The sequence below is a fragment of the Galeopterus variegatus genome, unplaced genomic scaffold (genome assembly GCF_000696425.1).
Source record: "Galeopterus variegatus unplaced genomic scaffold, G_variegatus-3.0.2 Scaffold5423, whole genome shotgun sequence".
Classification (NCBI taxonomy): Eukaryota; Metazoa; Chordata; class Mammalia; order Dermoptera; family Cynocephalidae; genus Galeopterus; species Galeopterus variegatus.
In genome coordinates this window covers 91,539-106,789 of record NW_007731534.1, presented here as the reverse complement: position 1 = coordinate 106,789, position 15,251 = coordinate 91,539, and the positions used below count along the sequence as shown (strand labels likewise).

Below are 15,251 nucleotides of genomic sequence, written 5' to 3'. Positions count from 1 at the left end.
AGAAGAAGACTACCTGCACATTATAAGTGCACAATAAATATTCTTTAGACAAGGTATTCAGTTCTCTCTGCCTTAGTTTCCTTAATTGAAAACAATACTTTCTACCTATTATGATGATAAATGTGTTGCTAAATATAAAACACTTAGAAGAAGACTACCTGCACATTATAAGTGCACAATAAATATTCTTTTTTTTTTAAAGAATGGTAGTTACTATTCTCCCTTCACAGATTAAGATCTTAAAACATAAATGCTAAACCCATTGCCCAAGGACAAGAAGGAAATAAGTGGCAGAGTCAAGATCTGAATCCAAACCTCTGAATTATGGCCTTAATTCTACCATACAGCCTCTCTGAGCTTTCAGAATCACTGGGTCAGAATATTACAAAGAATATGCCTGCTCCACCTGGCTAGGTGAAGGAATGGGCAGATGAGATAACTCGTGAGGTTCCTTTCAACCTTGAGATTCTGTGTGTTTTAGTCCATTTGGACTGCTACAACCAAAGTACCATAGACTGGGTGGTTTATATACAACAGAAACAGCTTTCTCAGTTCTGGAGGCTGAGAAGCCAAGATTAAGGCACCCACAGTTTCTGAGGACCTGGTTCATACATGGTCGTCTTCTCTCTGTGTCCTCACATGGTGGAAAGGCTGAGAGAGCTCTCTGGAGTCTATGTATAAGGCCATGAATTCAATTCATGAGGGCTCTCTCAAAAGCCCTACCTCCTAATACAATCACCTTGGGAGTTAGGATTTCAACATATGAATTTGGGGGCTGTGACACATTCAGTCTACAGCACTTTGAAAACTTAAAAGCAGGTAAGGTTTCTGACAATTTAGGGTGGAGTAAGCTAATGGCCAAAGTGGCCGGATGGTCTTTCTGTCGTTTAGAACTTCTGTGCAGAAATCATTCTCTAGGACTTTTTATTACAACCACATTTTTTCCAGCCTCTTTCTTATTCTATAGAGTTTAAAAACAATGTCTCAAGGAGAAAATAAATTGCTTCTGAGTCAGACAAGTGTGAATTTGAATCATTGCTCTACCACTTATTTGCTGCAAGAACTTGGGCAAGTTATTCAACCTCTTGTTGGGGTAACCTCTATCAGGTCCTGTACCTTACAACTTTCTGGGAACTGTCCATTCTCTGAAGCTAAGGGCTCCTGCCAACAATGCTGTACATGATTCTACCACTACCTGCCTTCCCCCAGTGCAATGGTTGATTGCTTCAGATGTCTCCTAACCCAACCATAATTCTTTCCTAGCAAACAGGACTAAGAAGTTCTAAGATTTGATGGTCCCTTGAATAGACATGATGTAAACTCATGAATTGAAATTGAGGACTTTCTTTCCCATGGTCTGGGGGATCAGAAAACACCAATGCATACCAGAGAGAAGAATAAATGAGGCTGATACAAAGAGGGAAGCAGAGACTTGAGTCAGAAAAAAAGTCTGCTCTGTGGTCCCTGACCGGTGCAGAAGCCTGAGTTCACTTAGGTTTCATGAGAAACTTCCCTTTCACTTGAGTAGGCTCTAGTGGAGTTTCTGCTAATTACAAACATAATTCCTAGATAATCCAGTACTCCGAGACCAGATTCCTCATCAGTAGAACAAAGAAAGAAAATATCCCTGAGTAGGCTCTAGTGGAGTTTCTGCTAATTACAAACATAATTCCTAGATAATCCAGTACTCTGAGACCAGATTCCTCATCAGTAGAACAAAGAAAGAAAATATCCTTTGTAGGACCATCACTAAAATTAAATGAGATACCACACATAAAGTGCCTCCCCTGGTGACTAGTACATACTAAACTTTAAATAAATAGTAGCTGCTATCCTTTGTTCCATTGTGTTTACTTATCATGATCACTACTGTACTAGTACAAAGCATCCATCATGTTTTTTTTTCTTTCATATGTTTAATATACATTTGTGGTCACATACAATGTACCAACCCAGTGCTTAGAACACATAGTATTTATGACCAACCAGAACAACTGAGCAAGGGAGAAAGATATCGGTTCAGTAAGTCTGCTGGTTTACTGAAAAAAGTGGATCATCTGGCTGAACACAGATCATTTCACAGAAGTGGTACATTTGAGCTGAACTTAAAAGTTAGAAATGGAGCCATGAGGAAGACTTTTCAGGCAAACGAACAACAGCAAAAAGATTCTGCAAAGGCAGGTAGGGATAGAACTCCATGGGAGGTTCGAAGAGCTTCAGGGAATGGCAGATGACCGCAGATCACCACAGTAACAGTCATTCAGGTGGGGAGAGGACGAGTAGGAGATGAGATTGGAGAAGTGAGCAAGGGCCAACCCAAAGAAACCATAATAAAGGATATGCATATTATTCTAAAGAGGTAATGTTGATAGCAGCAAACTCTTACATGTATCAAACACTTCTAAATGTCTGTTAACTCATTTTATCCTCATATTATGGCATATGCTGGTATTATTCATGAAGAAATAAGTTGGAGAAAGGCAAAGTAGCTTGCCTGAAGTAACACCATATTAAGTGTATGCCAGGCTTTGGACCCTGTTAAGTATTGAATTGTGTGCCCCAAAAATTAATATGTTGAAGTTCTAACCCTAACCCCCATGATCTCACAATGTGACTTTACATAGAAATAGGATGGCTGCAGAGATAATTAGTTAAGATGAGGTCATACTGGCGTAAGGTGGGCCCCTAATTCAATATCTGTGTCCTTATAAAAATGAGAAATTTGGACATAGACATGCACACAGGAAGAACACCACATGAACATGAAGAGAGATATCTACAAGCCAAGAAATGCCAAAGATTGCCAGCAAACCAGCAGAAGCTACGGGAGAGGCATAGAACAGACTCTCCGTCACCACCCTCTGATGGAACTGTTAAATAAAATCTATAGGTGGCCATTGGTTTGGACTAAACTCCTGCAGGAGGCCTAGCAGACCAAACCAAAGTGGAGTTACTCATGCTGAAGTTCCATGTCACCAAAACTAGGTTGTTTACCTAACCTTCCAAGAAATCAGGAGAGAGAGCTAATAGGCAAATCCCCCAACAGGCCAGTTTCAGCCAGCATGATAAGGTAATCACCTCTGCTTAACCTTTACAAGGAAAGTAACTTTGAAACAACCAATCCACTTTTTGTTCTCTGTTCCTGCTTTCCTTCAGCCTTCTCTGTCTATAAAACCAACTTCCTCTGCTCAGCTTATCGGAACACTCATTCTATTTTATAGATTGAGGTGTTGCCTGATTCTATGATTGCACATATAAGCCAATTAAGATCTTTAAACTAAATGTGATGCATTATTGTCTTTTGACAGAACCAACCCTGCCAACACCTCGATCTTATACTTCTCCAGAACTGTAGAACAATAAATTTCTGTCGTTTAATCCACCCATTGTGTGGTACTTTGTTACAGCAGCCCTAGGACACTACTACAGGCCAAAAGTCTGTCCATCTAATCAGTACCTTACATAGTCTTGTTTTTCCAGAGCCATGAGAGCATTTTAAGAAAGAAACTTTACCATATTTAATTCTACTCTCAAACCAGCTCATTCTTGCTTGTCTTTTTACATAAAGTCCCCCCTCAGCCATAAAGATCATTGGCTTGGGTCCAGTATGTCCCTTGGAGAAAAAAACGAGTGTGATACCCCCTATTCTATGTCATATAGCTCAATTTAACATTAGTATTTTTCTCTTCTCAATTTGCACAGGGAGTTCCCTGCAAAATGCCTCATTTTTATAGATTTATGATTAAACTGTTCAAAAGAGCAGTTCTTTATTGCTTCCTGTTTATAAACTCATTCTACTTTGACTTATATGGGCAAAAACAAAACACTGGAGACAATTTTTCTTCTCTCTTCCTTACTAGGTTTGATGGTAAATGTAAAATCATGAAGTTTTCGGAGGGGGCATTCTGTGGTCCTCTTATTACAGCTATTCATCTTTGGGGGGGGGACAGCCCACTGACTATTGGATGGAGACGTTTCTGTGGAATCTTTCTCTGGTGACTCATAATCTAAAGCTGTTGAATCCAAGGAAGGCAGTTTTAACCACAGTATTTAATCTTAGGGAGACATTTATTGCGTAGCTTTTTGTTTTGCCTTGTTTAATATAAACCACTAGAGAGATGCTTCGTGGTTTTGTCATTTCATAAAGCAGAGTGTGAAGTAGAAAATTCCAGATAAGAGAAGGCCACTTCTCCTTAAGAATATTGTCACAAAATATGCATTCCGTAAGGGACCTAGACCCCTAAAACAACACCAGTAAAAACATTAACACTATTAATAATAATTATAATAACAATGGCTAACTAACATCCACAGAGGAAATGTGAAGTAGTGGTATAAAGGCTACTTCTGGACTCAGACACACCTGGATTTCCAATTGCAGTTCTGACTCTTCCTAGCCACATTCACTTAAGCCAGTTATTATCTTCTCTAAGCCTCAGGTTCCTTATCTCTAATATGGGTATAATCAATGATGTTACGATTTTAAAAAAAAGCAAAATAATAGAAAAAAATGTAAAAATGCAAAAAAATGAGGATATTAATATCCTTATTTCATAAGGTTGTTACAAAGATTAAATGGGATGTTGAATAAAAAGAGTCTCTTAGCTCAATGTCTGATACATACTAAATATGTACTAAATGTAACCTGCTATTGTTATAAACAAAAATATAATTTATTGTAAACCAATTACTTGTCTAGGCCCTCCACGTACATTATCTCTAATCCTGATAACAATCTTACAGGGTAATTATTGTTTGTCTCCACCTTACAGATAAAAAAGTTAAATTATTTGTTCAAGGTTACTTCCCTAGGAAGTGGCAAAGCAGAGGTTCCCTTGTGTCTGAAAAACATATCAAATTTCATCTGAATGCCATCAAAGTAATTAATATAAGAACTACTAAATAGAAAGCCTCCCTTCAGTGCCTTTATGTTTCAAGTTGGCACTTGTAAAACCTATAAAGTCAAGATAAGGTCAAAGAATAGTCTTTAATAGAATAACTGATTTTATCAAAATCAATTTACTCCTTCAAGATTTATCACAGAATTTAGAGAGAAACTCAAAATGCCATTTAGTTAATTAACTGTACCCCATACATAAACTTTAACAACCTAAAATATGAGTCTCTGTACTAGTAAGAACTCTTGGGGTAAAGATTAATGAAGCCCGTCCAAATATATCTTAACCAAAGGGAATGTATTACTCTTGTTTGAGAATTCTAGATCTAGTATCAGGCATAGCTGGATCCAGGCTCTTTGCTTTTCTCTCCTTCTCTGCACTCACTCTATTTTCAGATTTCCTTCCCTCTGTTTTCTGTCTTTCTTCTCTTCTCTGAAAAAACAGCAGTATGTGTTAATACAGATACTTGCCAAAAGCCTCAACACCTTATTCTTACAGTCTAGTAACCCCAACAGATAGAAGACCTTCTTTTCCTCCAGTGTCTGTGTATTGGTCACTGATAAGAACTCTGTTTGGCCTAGAGTGTGATAGTTCTACGAAGAAGTGAGATGGAAACGACACTATGATACAGATACTTGCCAAAAGCCTCAACACCTTATTCTTACAGTCTAGTAACCCCAACAGATAGGAGACCTTCTTTTCCTCCAGTGTCTGTGTATTGGTCACTGATAAGAACTCTGTGTGGCCTAGAGTGTGATAGTTCTACGAAGAAGTGAGATGGAAACGACACTATGGTTGACAGCCCCCACAAGGACTCCTTGGAAAAGAGGTTCCCAAAGAAGAGTTCTATTCACAAGAGGGAAGGATAGGAAAATGTGCTAAGCAGACAAAACTCCAATAAGTACCATGCTCACTAAAGTCTTTTACAGAAAGGAAGTTTAGTGTTTAATTTGTGTTCTGTTCTCCTTCATTCATTGAGTCAAAAACAATTTTGTAGAACACTTGCTGTAATCTAGACACTATACTGGGTATTTAAGAAATACAGAGAAGAAAAAGAAAAGAGAGCCTCTCAGTATGGCATTAATATTTTCTAGGCTACTGTAATAAATTACCACACACTTTGTGGTTCATAACCACACAAATTTATTCACTTACAGCTATGGAGGCCAGATGTCTAAAATCAGTCTCAGTGGGCTAACAGCGAGGGATCAGCAGAGCTGGTTCCTTCTAAAGGCTCTAGAGGAGAATCAGTTTTCTTGCCTCTCCTAGCTTCTGGAGGCCACCTGCATTCCTTGGCTAATGACCCCTTCCTCAAATCACTGTACCCTCTCACTTCCATTGTCACATCTCCTGCTTCTTCTTCTGTAGTCAAATCCTCTTCTGTCCCCCTCCTATAAGGACAGTTGTGATTACATTTAGGGCCCATCTGGATAATCCAGGATAATCTCCCCATCTCAAGAAACTTACTTAACTTAATCACACCTGCAAAGTCCCTTTAGCCATAGAAGGTAATATTCACAGGTTTTGGGGATTAGGACATGAATATTTAGGGAGCCATTACTCAGTCTTCCACAGGCATAGTCCAGGAGGGATGACAACCAAAGAAAACAAATAGACATACTCTAAAGCAAAAACAGAAATATTTACTAAGACAGAAACAATAAATTATATTTAGGATAAAGAAACCACTTTCAGCCCCTGGGATCCAAAGTTTGGCTTCTTGACAGATAATGAAAACAACAAACATTTATATTGCCCGTTATATATCAGGCAATATTCTAAGTGCCTTACTTACATAACTCAATCTTCACAAAAAGTTGTTCTCATTGTATAGAAGAGGAAACAAAGGCACGCAGATGTCAAATGACCTGCCCAAGCTCACATTGAATTAGCAGAGTTAGGATTTGAACTCAAGATGTCTGATTCCCAAGTGCATACTCTAAACCATTTGAGATGGAACTTCAAGAATGGATAAACAGGCTGAAAAAATGAGGAAATGGAACGGTATTGTAGACAGAGGGAACAGAATGAACATAGCCACAGAGGCAGGGAAATGAAAGGCAGATTCAGGCCAGTGAGTAGACTGGTTGGATGGAGCATAGCAAGTCCGGAGGGGAGGGGCCATCAAGCTAGAGGCCTATCCAGGCCAAAACTTGAAAGGCCGCGTAACCATGGACATCTTCCATGGCTGATGAGACCTTTGGAACATTTGAGTAGAGGAGGGGCTTGTCAGAGCTGGGGCTTGGAAAGACTGATCCGGCAGCAATGCGAACGCTGGGCTGAAGTAAGAAGAACCTGGGCCCCTCTTCTGTTCCCATGCCACATTGTATATCATAGAATGTGCCCACGTGTCTCACCTATTAGAGAGTGAGCCCTTGGAGGGGAGCTGAGTATGTCATCCATCTCCTGATCCTTGTGCCAGAAGACGATATGGTAAACTACAAAACTCAGCACAGCTAGAAGGCTGGAGGCAGGGTGTACAGACACTGGGGCTGCTGCTGCTACCACAGCAGCAAATAATTATAACATTTTGGAATTGATTTATAATGCCTTTATCCACATTTGCTGAAGTCTTTCAGCATAATAAAAAAGTGCATGAAAATTTGGGATATGCAGATCTCTATTCAAATATTAGCTCTGTCATTTGCCTCTGTGGGGATCTGAATAACTTCTCAACACCCCAAGCCTCATTTCTTTGCTCTTTAAAACAGAAACAAAATCATTTTGTTGATAATTGTTAACTTGTAAGGCAATAGCTATCCAGTTCAAATAAGGGATCTGGCATATGGATGGCACTCAAAATTATTATTGTCATGATATTCTTATTTAATATCATCGCCAACTCACCTTTAGCTCCGTGTTCTTATTTTGCCCCATTTTACAGATGAGGAAACGAAATCTCAAGGAAAAGAGGGGATTTACACAAAGACATACAGTGCAGAAGTCTGGATTTGAACCTATGGGTGTAAGGATCCCAACTATGTGCAGATCTCACAAAGGGAAATAAAAGCCCAAGGGAAAGCGCAGGACAAGCGTGACCACACAGGTGAGCGAGATGGGCTTCTAGAAGGACGCTCGCAAATCTTTAGAACCGCGAAGGCACAGGTTTGAGAACACCCAGGCTTTTCACCTATCTGCAGCCTCATCCTGGGCACCGGGCGCAGGAGGACCCACTGCCTCCCAGAGGTGGACGGAAGCCCGGTCCCCGCCCAGCAACAGCCTTCAGCGTCCTTAGCGACCAGGGCGGGGGCAGCCTCCGCCCGCGCGCCGGGCCCTGTGATTGGCCGGACTCCTGGGCTCCAATCTCCGCGCCCCATCCCTGGGCCCCTGGCCTCCGCGTGTCGCCTTCCTCCAGGAGAAGCACGGAGCGCGCACCTCTGAGCTGCCAGCGTGGGGAACTCCGCCTTAGCGGTAAGGCCGCCCTCTGTTCTCTCTCGGGAAAGGTCTCAGGGCTGACGCGCAGCTGCTGGGCAGGAAAGGTACTTGATAGTCACAATTTTGAGTCTTGAAGTTTCCAGTTTCGAAGAGGATGCAGGTTCCGCTGGCTGAGGGACTACCCTCGCAGTGCAGGTCTTTAGCACAGCCCACACACTAGCTGCAGCTGGGGTCTTGGGATCCCCATCTAACTATCTAACCAGAGTACTGGAAACAGCTCTGCTCCAATCTCTCTATGTGACCTTGGTCAAATATACACCCTCTCTGGGCCTTGGTTTCCCAATTTGTAAAGCAAGCGTTTGCATTCAAATGACTCAGTCTTTTAGGGACTCTAAAAAGGAGTGGTCAGCCTGTGGCCAGGTTTACTAAACAGAATTCTACGTTTCCCTCGCATCAGGCCTGTTTAAACACCCAGTACTTATGTCGTGCAGGATCTCGATTTCAGATTCATTGGTTTGTTGTGGAAACAGATAACCAACCAAAACCCCTCTTTCCTATGTACAGTACTTCTTTAGATATACATTATCTCCTTGGATTCAACCCAAGTTCCTGAGAGCAGAACTGGAATTATCCTGATTTTATAAATAGGGAAACTGAGTATCATTCATATGGAATCTTCATATGTCTCACTAAAGCCCTGGTTTCCTCTCTGACTCCACAACAATCCCACTGATGTCTTATAGTACAGGAAGGTAGAGTCTCCTAATGACTTAGGATATCTGCTTTGTAGACCTCTTAGGTGAGATTACCACCTCTGCTAATTACTGGTTAGGTGATGTTGAGTAAATTACATGGCTACGTTATGCCTGTTCCCTCAACCGTAAAACAAAAATGGCAATAGTAATTTAAAAAGTATCTCACACCTTTATTAGGAGTGTTAAGTGAGATAATGCAGGCTAAGCATTTGTCCTGGTATTATTACTGTTGTTGTTGTTGTTGTGGACAATATGCTGCTGTTGCCTAGTGGAAAAGCAAAAAAAAAAAAAAAGATTTATTTTCCATCCCAAGGATTTGAAGGGATTTTGAGAAGAATCATGTCTTCAGTTGGGAAGGCTCCCCGTGGATCAGATGCAATGCCTGAGATCGTGGTGAAAATCATTGGAAGTAAACACTTTCAATACCTTGTGGAGAAGCCAAAGACGTAAGTTTGCTGTTTGAAAAATATCTGTGTTGCTTGCATGATAATGAAGTTTTGTTTGCTTTGTTTTGCTTTTTTTTAAAACCCAAAAATTTAAATTTAAAAAATGCCATCCGTGGAAAGTTAGGTCATTAGGATGTAACGGTAGAAGTAAAATAGTGTTGTTAACTTCCATGCACACTGTTTTCCTGATATTTTTCATCTTTATAATTCCCCATACTCCTTAATTACTTGGGCTGATTTTCCAAATAGATGGGAAATATGAGTATTGTGACGTTTATAAATATTAATGGAGTATTGCTGCTTTTTCTCATCTGGCTTGTAATCTACCAAACGTAGTAATGGGGTGGGGGTTGTTAGGTTGTTAGTCAATTTGTTGTGAATTAAAGGAGTGGGATTAATAATGAATCATAAATTGTAAGGTTTTCACTTACTCTTGTTTGTACTTGATACTCCTTTAAGCAGGGGCTTCACAGATCATAGCTAAGATGTCTTCCCTTCCAAACTCACCACAGTCACATTTGAGGGAGGACCCTCATCTATTTCTAAAGTTCGCTACATGTTTGGCACAGAAGGGAATGACTTCCTTACAGAGTTTTGTGGCTCACAAAAGAAATATACTAGACCTGCCTTTCTAATAGTTGGCATTCCATAAATAGTAGCTAGTCAGTAGTTGCCTTTTCCTCCTAAGATTATTTCCTTAGCTCTTTCCTCTATTTCAGAAATCCACAAACTAAAAAAATAGAAAAATAAAAAAGATATGGTGTTATTGAACATAGGTGCAAAAAGCAATGGTTACTAAACCTGACTATCATCAAAATAACCTGAAGAGTCCTTAGAAATAAAGACTGTGGGTCTAACTCAAGACCTACTGAATCAGAGTCTCTGAATGCAGGTCATCAGGGCCATTGTTAGATAGGCTTTTAAAAAGCTTTAGCAAGGCAAATTGGTTTTATCTCCCCGCCATCGGTATTGTCAGCCCAGAGAGACCCCACAGTGAATGCTACAATCAATTAGTAATGTCTGCCATGGTGCAGAAAGTGAGCTTTACAGCACATGATTCGTGCATTTGGGATCCCTACAGAGCTGAAGATGAGAATCCTAGCTCTATTTCTTCCTGGATGTTTGATATTGGGAAAGTGAATTAACATCTCTGGCCTCAGATTCTACATCTACAAAGCAGGGATAAAACACCTATATAGTAGAGGTTTTGTAGGATTAAATGAGAAAAAGCATGCAAAGCACCTTTCCAGAGCCTAACATATTCAACGTGCTTAATAAATGGTTCTGCTATTATTGAAGCATGTCCTTCCACGGATATAAAATGTTTAGTGAAAAACTAAACCCCTTTCTATGAAATGCTTGTCATCCCCTTTATATGCTATGCCTAGAAGACAAGTTATCTTTGTTCTGTAGATGAGGAAACTAAAACACTGTGATAAGGGAAATGATTATTTCAAGATCTGTCAAATTCCTGTCACTGTCAGGAAAAGTAAATAGGATTTGTTTGGTCACCTGGCTCAGATCCCCCTCTAGCTGGTATACAACATTACTGCTCTACTGCTAATTCCATTTCATCCTAAGGTTGTTTAACCTCATCCTATCCCAAACCCCTAGCTTTTTCCAGGGGTATCAAGTTTACTTTATTTTATTTTATTTTATTTTATTTTGTGGGGAGCTGACCACTACAGGGTAGTGTTTAATATGTTCCTAAAAGGAAAGGGGAGTGGGATCCTTGTATTTTTAAAATAGAGAAAAAGTTCCCTTGTCTCCCAAACCCCTAGCTTTTTCCAGGGGTATCAAGTTTACTTTATTTTATTTTATTTTATTTTGTGGGGAGCTGGCCACTACAGGGTAGTGTTTAATATGTTCCTAAAAGGAAAGGGGAGTGGGATCCTTGTATTTTTAAAATAGAGAAAAAGTTCCCTTGTTTAGGAGAAGGTGTCTTTGCCCCTTTCTTTTTCAAACTTCGGGAACCTGGAAACAAAAGGAGTACAATCAGTCAGCTAAATTGTGAAATAAAAGACACAGATCTATCTTTCCTATAACACTGTAAAGAATGGTATTTTTTTTATAGTAAGACAAATTTCTGTTTTGTTTGCTTGTTTGTTTCTGTCTGTTTCATATAGTCTTGGCGCTACTGTTGCTAGGATGACATAGGACAATAAACATGCTTTGCTAAAATATTCTCGTATGGTTCAAAAATAAATAATTCCCCAAAGGCTTCTTGTTGCTGAGGTAAGGAGAGACCTACCACTGGCATGCCATGTATGTCCCAGAATCTGTCTCCCTCAAAGTTTTTACACCCTTAAGCTGGGGCCTCAAGAGGATGTTTTCTTTGGGTTGAATCAGTTGAATACATTAGTAAAAACCTACATAAGAAGCATAATTAATCATCAAAAAGGAAAGAAGTCTCCAAAAGGAAAATCTGAATTAAAAGAAAATCACAAATCGGTAATGGATGGAAAATCAGAAATCTTCCAGTGTAACCACATTTAGCTCAGATTTCCTGTAAGACATGTGTTGAAGTTGGAATAGCATGTCAGACCTGAAAGTTACTTTGAAGATGCAGACCAGTGTACTAGCTTGCTATGGGTGCTTTAACAATGTACAACAAACTGGTGGCTTAGAAAAACAGAAGTTTATTGTCTCACAGTTCTGGAGGTCAAAGGTTTGAAGTTAAGGTGCCAGTAGATCTGTGCTCCCTCTGAAGTTGCCAAGAAAGGATCTGTCTGTCTCAGATCTTTCTCTTTGCTTCTGGTAGTTAATTGGTTTGAGCAGCATAACTGTAAGCCTCTAAGCTTCACATGGCTTTTTCCCTGTGTCTGCATCTATACCCAAATTTCCAATTTGTGCCCAAATTGTATTGAGTCAGAATCTGCCTTTTAGTTGGATTTCTAGGTGACTCCTATGCACACTCCAGTTTGAAAAGAAGCCACATTCTCAAGTACGGCAAGCATGACCTTTCTAAAATACAAATCTGATCATGTGCCAGGATTTCTAGGTGACTCCTATGCACACTCCAGTTTGAAAAGAAGCCACATTCTCAAGTACGGTGAGCATGACCTTTCTAAAATACAAATCTGATCATGTGCCGCCACCACCAGCCCCATATTTGCCTGCCCCACCTGGGGGTTCCCATAACACCCTTAGGGATTTTTACACTCTATGACCACTTCCTATGTATTTCTGTCTCCCCCATTTAACTGCAAACTCTATGTGCACAACTATATCTTTAGCACAGAGGACGAAGTCTTGTACATGTTGAAAGCCTATGAGATAATTTAGAGCAACCTTATTGCCAAGATATAGACAGACGATACTTAGTTGCTTCAACTAAATCCAAATTTAAATGTTCATGCTGTTAAAATACCATGCAGATGTCACTATGGGACCATGGTGAGTAATCTTTGATAGCTCATCGAAAAGTAGATATGTCAGGTGACAGGAGACAAATAGTCTCATTTTCAAAAAGGAGATAGGAGTGGGTAATAAAACCACAGAAGCAGAGGCTTGTGGACAATCCCTAGCAAAACTGTAGGCCAAAGAATTAAATATATTCATTGTGAAAACAAAACATGAAAGTTATGATCACTAAGGGTTGGTGTGTGCTGACTAAAAACAAATTATGACAAACTGGTCCAATTCTCTTTATCGCCAAGGTCACTGAAGCCCAAATGAAGGGTACGACGAAGGCAGTATTTGTTGATCTCAGTAAGTCATCAGGCACATCTTTCTCACAAAGTCCTAAAAAAGGCAGAGAATTGGGAACTAGATAGTATTAATGAAAGTGGCATACCAACATAGTAGTGATTAGACAATAGATATAATCACAAAGTGCTGGAGGTGGGGAGGATTTGGGTATGACCTTGTTCTTAGTTAACATTCTAAAATTCACAATCAAAGGAAGACAGAGAATCTTTTTAATGAACACATAGGTAGCAGAATTGCTAGGAAATGGGCTAAAAACCAGCAAGATCAAATCAACTAAAATATATGAAAAGTCTGTCTTTAGATAGGCGTAAATGTAAATGGTTGTATGGAGTAATGTTTGGGTTTTGCCTGTTTTTGAGCTTAGCACAAGCCGAGGATATCCAGATGGAGGGATGTGGGGGTCCCCCGTCCTCAGTACTCTGTGGAGTACTGTGTTTCATTCTGGATGCCACATTTTAGGAGGAACCCTGACACACTAAAGGTGGAGGCCCCAGAGAGCATTATGGAAGATCCAGGGTGTGTAATATGTCCTAGGGGAATATTTAGAGAATCTGGGTATTGAATTGTTACATGGAAGAGGAATTGAGTCCATTGCAAGAAAGTCCTATGAGCAGAGGCTTGCAGTGAATAAAGTTGACCTCTATAGTTCCTTCCAATGCCAAGAGTAATTGACCCAAAACACTTCCTTCATTCCATAGATATGTTGCTGAGTTATAGCATTGCTAAGCACAGGGGAAGGTGCCGCAAGTTTTTATGGGGTAAGGTAGTAACGATTTGTAATAATTAACATTGATATTACTGTTACAGCCGAGAAATGCAAAGTTCTGGTATTTTCCCACGTGACTCTCCTGGAGGCCATATTCTGTCATTTTTGAATCCCCCAAAACCCTTCATAATAATAAATTCTTTGTGACTTGTCATAAACTTTTAAAAGTGTTAACAGTTTTCAAAGTAAATGTGTGTGTGGAATTCCATCAACATTCTTTCCACAAATATTAATTGAGCACCTACTAAGTGTCAAGCCTTGGGGATATAGCAGTGTACATAAACTTCTAGTGACAGGGACCCACAACAGATAAACAATGACTGTTCAAGTGGGGATAGTGCAATGAGGAAAAGTAGGGGAGGATCATTAGTGTATATCACGTCACAAAGGGTATTCCCAGGGGTCCTCCCTGAGCAAGTGACACTTGAACTGAGACTGTGTGGAGACAGAATTATCCAGTGAGAATTATCCCAGGCTAGTTAGCAGTGAGCTGGCTAAGACTGGCCCAGCCTTCACCTAGTGGGCATGGCTCTGTGAGATTCCAGCTTTCCATAAAACTGGTAGTTTCTTCTTCCCTCTCTTGTGAAGGGAAGCTTCTCACAGACCCCAAGTTCTCCAGGTATTGGACATCTGGCCTTCCCAGCAACTGCTACAAGCAGATGGCACTTAAGTTGACTGCCTGGGGCCCAAGCAGATTTTTCTGTACAATCTTGCCTTATGCTTGCCTCATAGAAAGTAAGACAGCATCCCTTACCAGGAGCACAGTGCCCAGAATCAGGGCACCTATATATCTGCTGCTTTCCTGGCCATTAGGCCCAGCCTGTACCAGGTGACACCACAGATACCAGGTGACACTAGCCTATACAGGGCAACACCTCCATCATCATAGCTCCACAGATCTAGGAGACAGTAAATCATGCCAAAATCTGAGGGAGAGCACTCCAGGCAGTGCAAAGCCTCTTGATATGTTTAAGGAAGAGTAAAGAGGTCAATGTTTGTAGAGTAGGATGGGCAAAGGGGAGAGGAATAAGAAATGAGGTGAGGGCCGGCCCAGTGGCGCACTGGAGAGTGCGCCGTCTGGGAGCACGGCAGCGCTCCCGCCGAGGGTTCGGATCCCATGTGGAGACCAGTTCCCGCTCACTGGTTGAGCGCGGTGCGGGCGCAACACCGAGGGTTGCGATCCCGTTGCCGGTCCCCGGTGAGGGCGTGACACCGAGGGTTGCGATCCCGTTACCGGTGAGTAAAAAAGACAAAAAAAAAGGAAAAAAAAAAGAAACGAGGTGAGAGGCCAGCAGGGCTC

At 40.6% G+C, this 15,251-nt stretch overlaps 1 protein-coding gene across 1 annotated transcript in view; it reads left to right on the top strand.

The window, feature by feature from the left end:
- The first annotated feature begins 8,235 nt into the window (after positions 1 to 8,235).
- LOC103604833 (chromosome unknown open reading frame, human C1orf87) overlaps positions 8,236 to 15,251 on the top strand; it is an 84,260-nt gene continuing 77,244 nt past the window's right edge. Inside the window, exons 1-2 of the mRNA XM_008589415.1 lie at positions 8,236 to 8,309; positions 9,342 to 9,474. Coding sequence (XP_008587637.1) covers positions 9,368 to 9,474 — 107 coding nt within the window. The 5' untranslated portion in view covers positions 8,236 to 8,309; positions 9,342 to 9,367. The remainder of the gene's footprint in view (positions 8,310 to 9,341; positions 9,475 to 15,251) is intronic.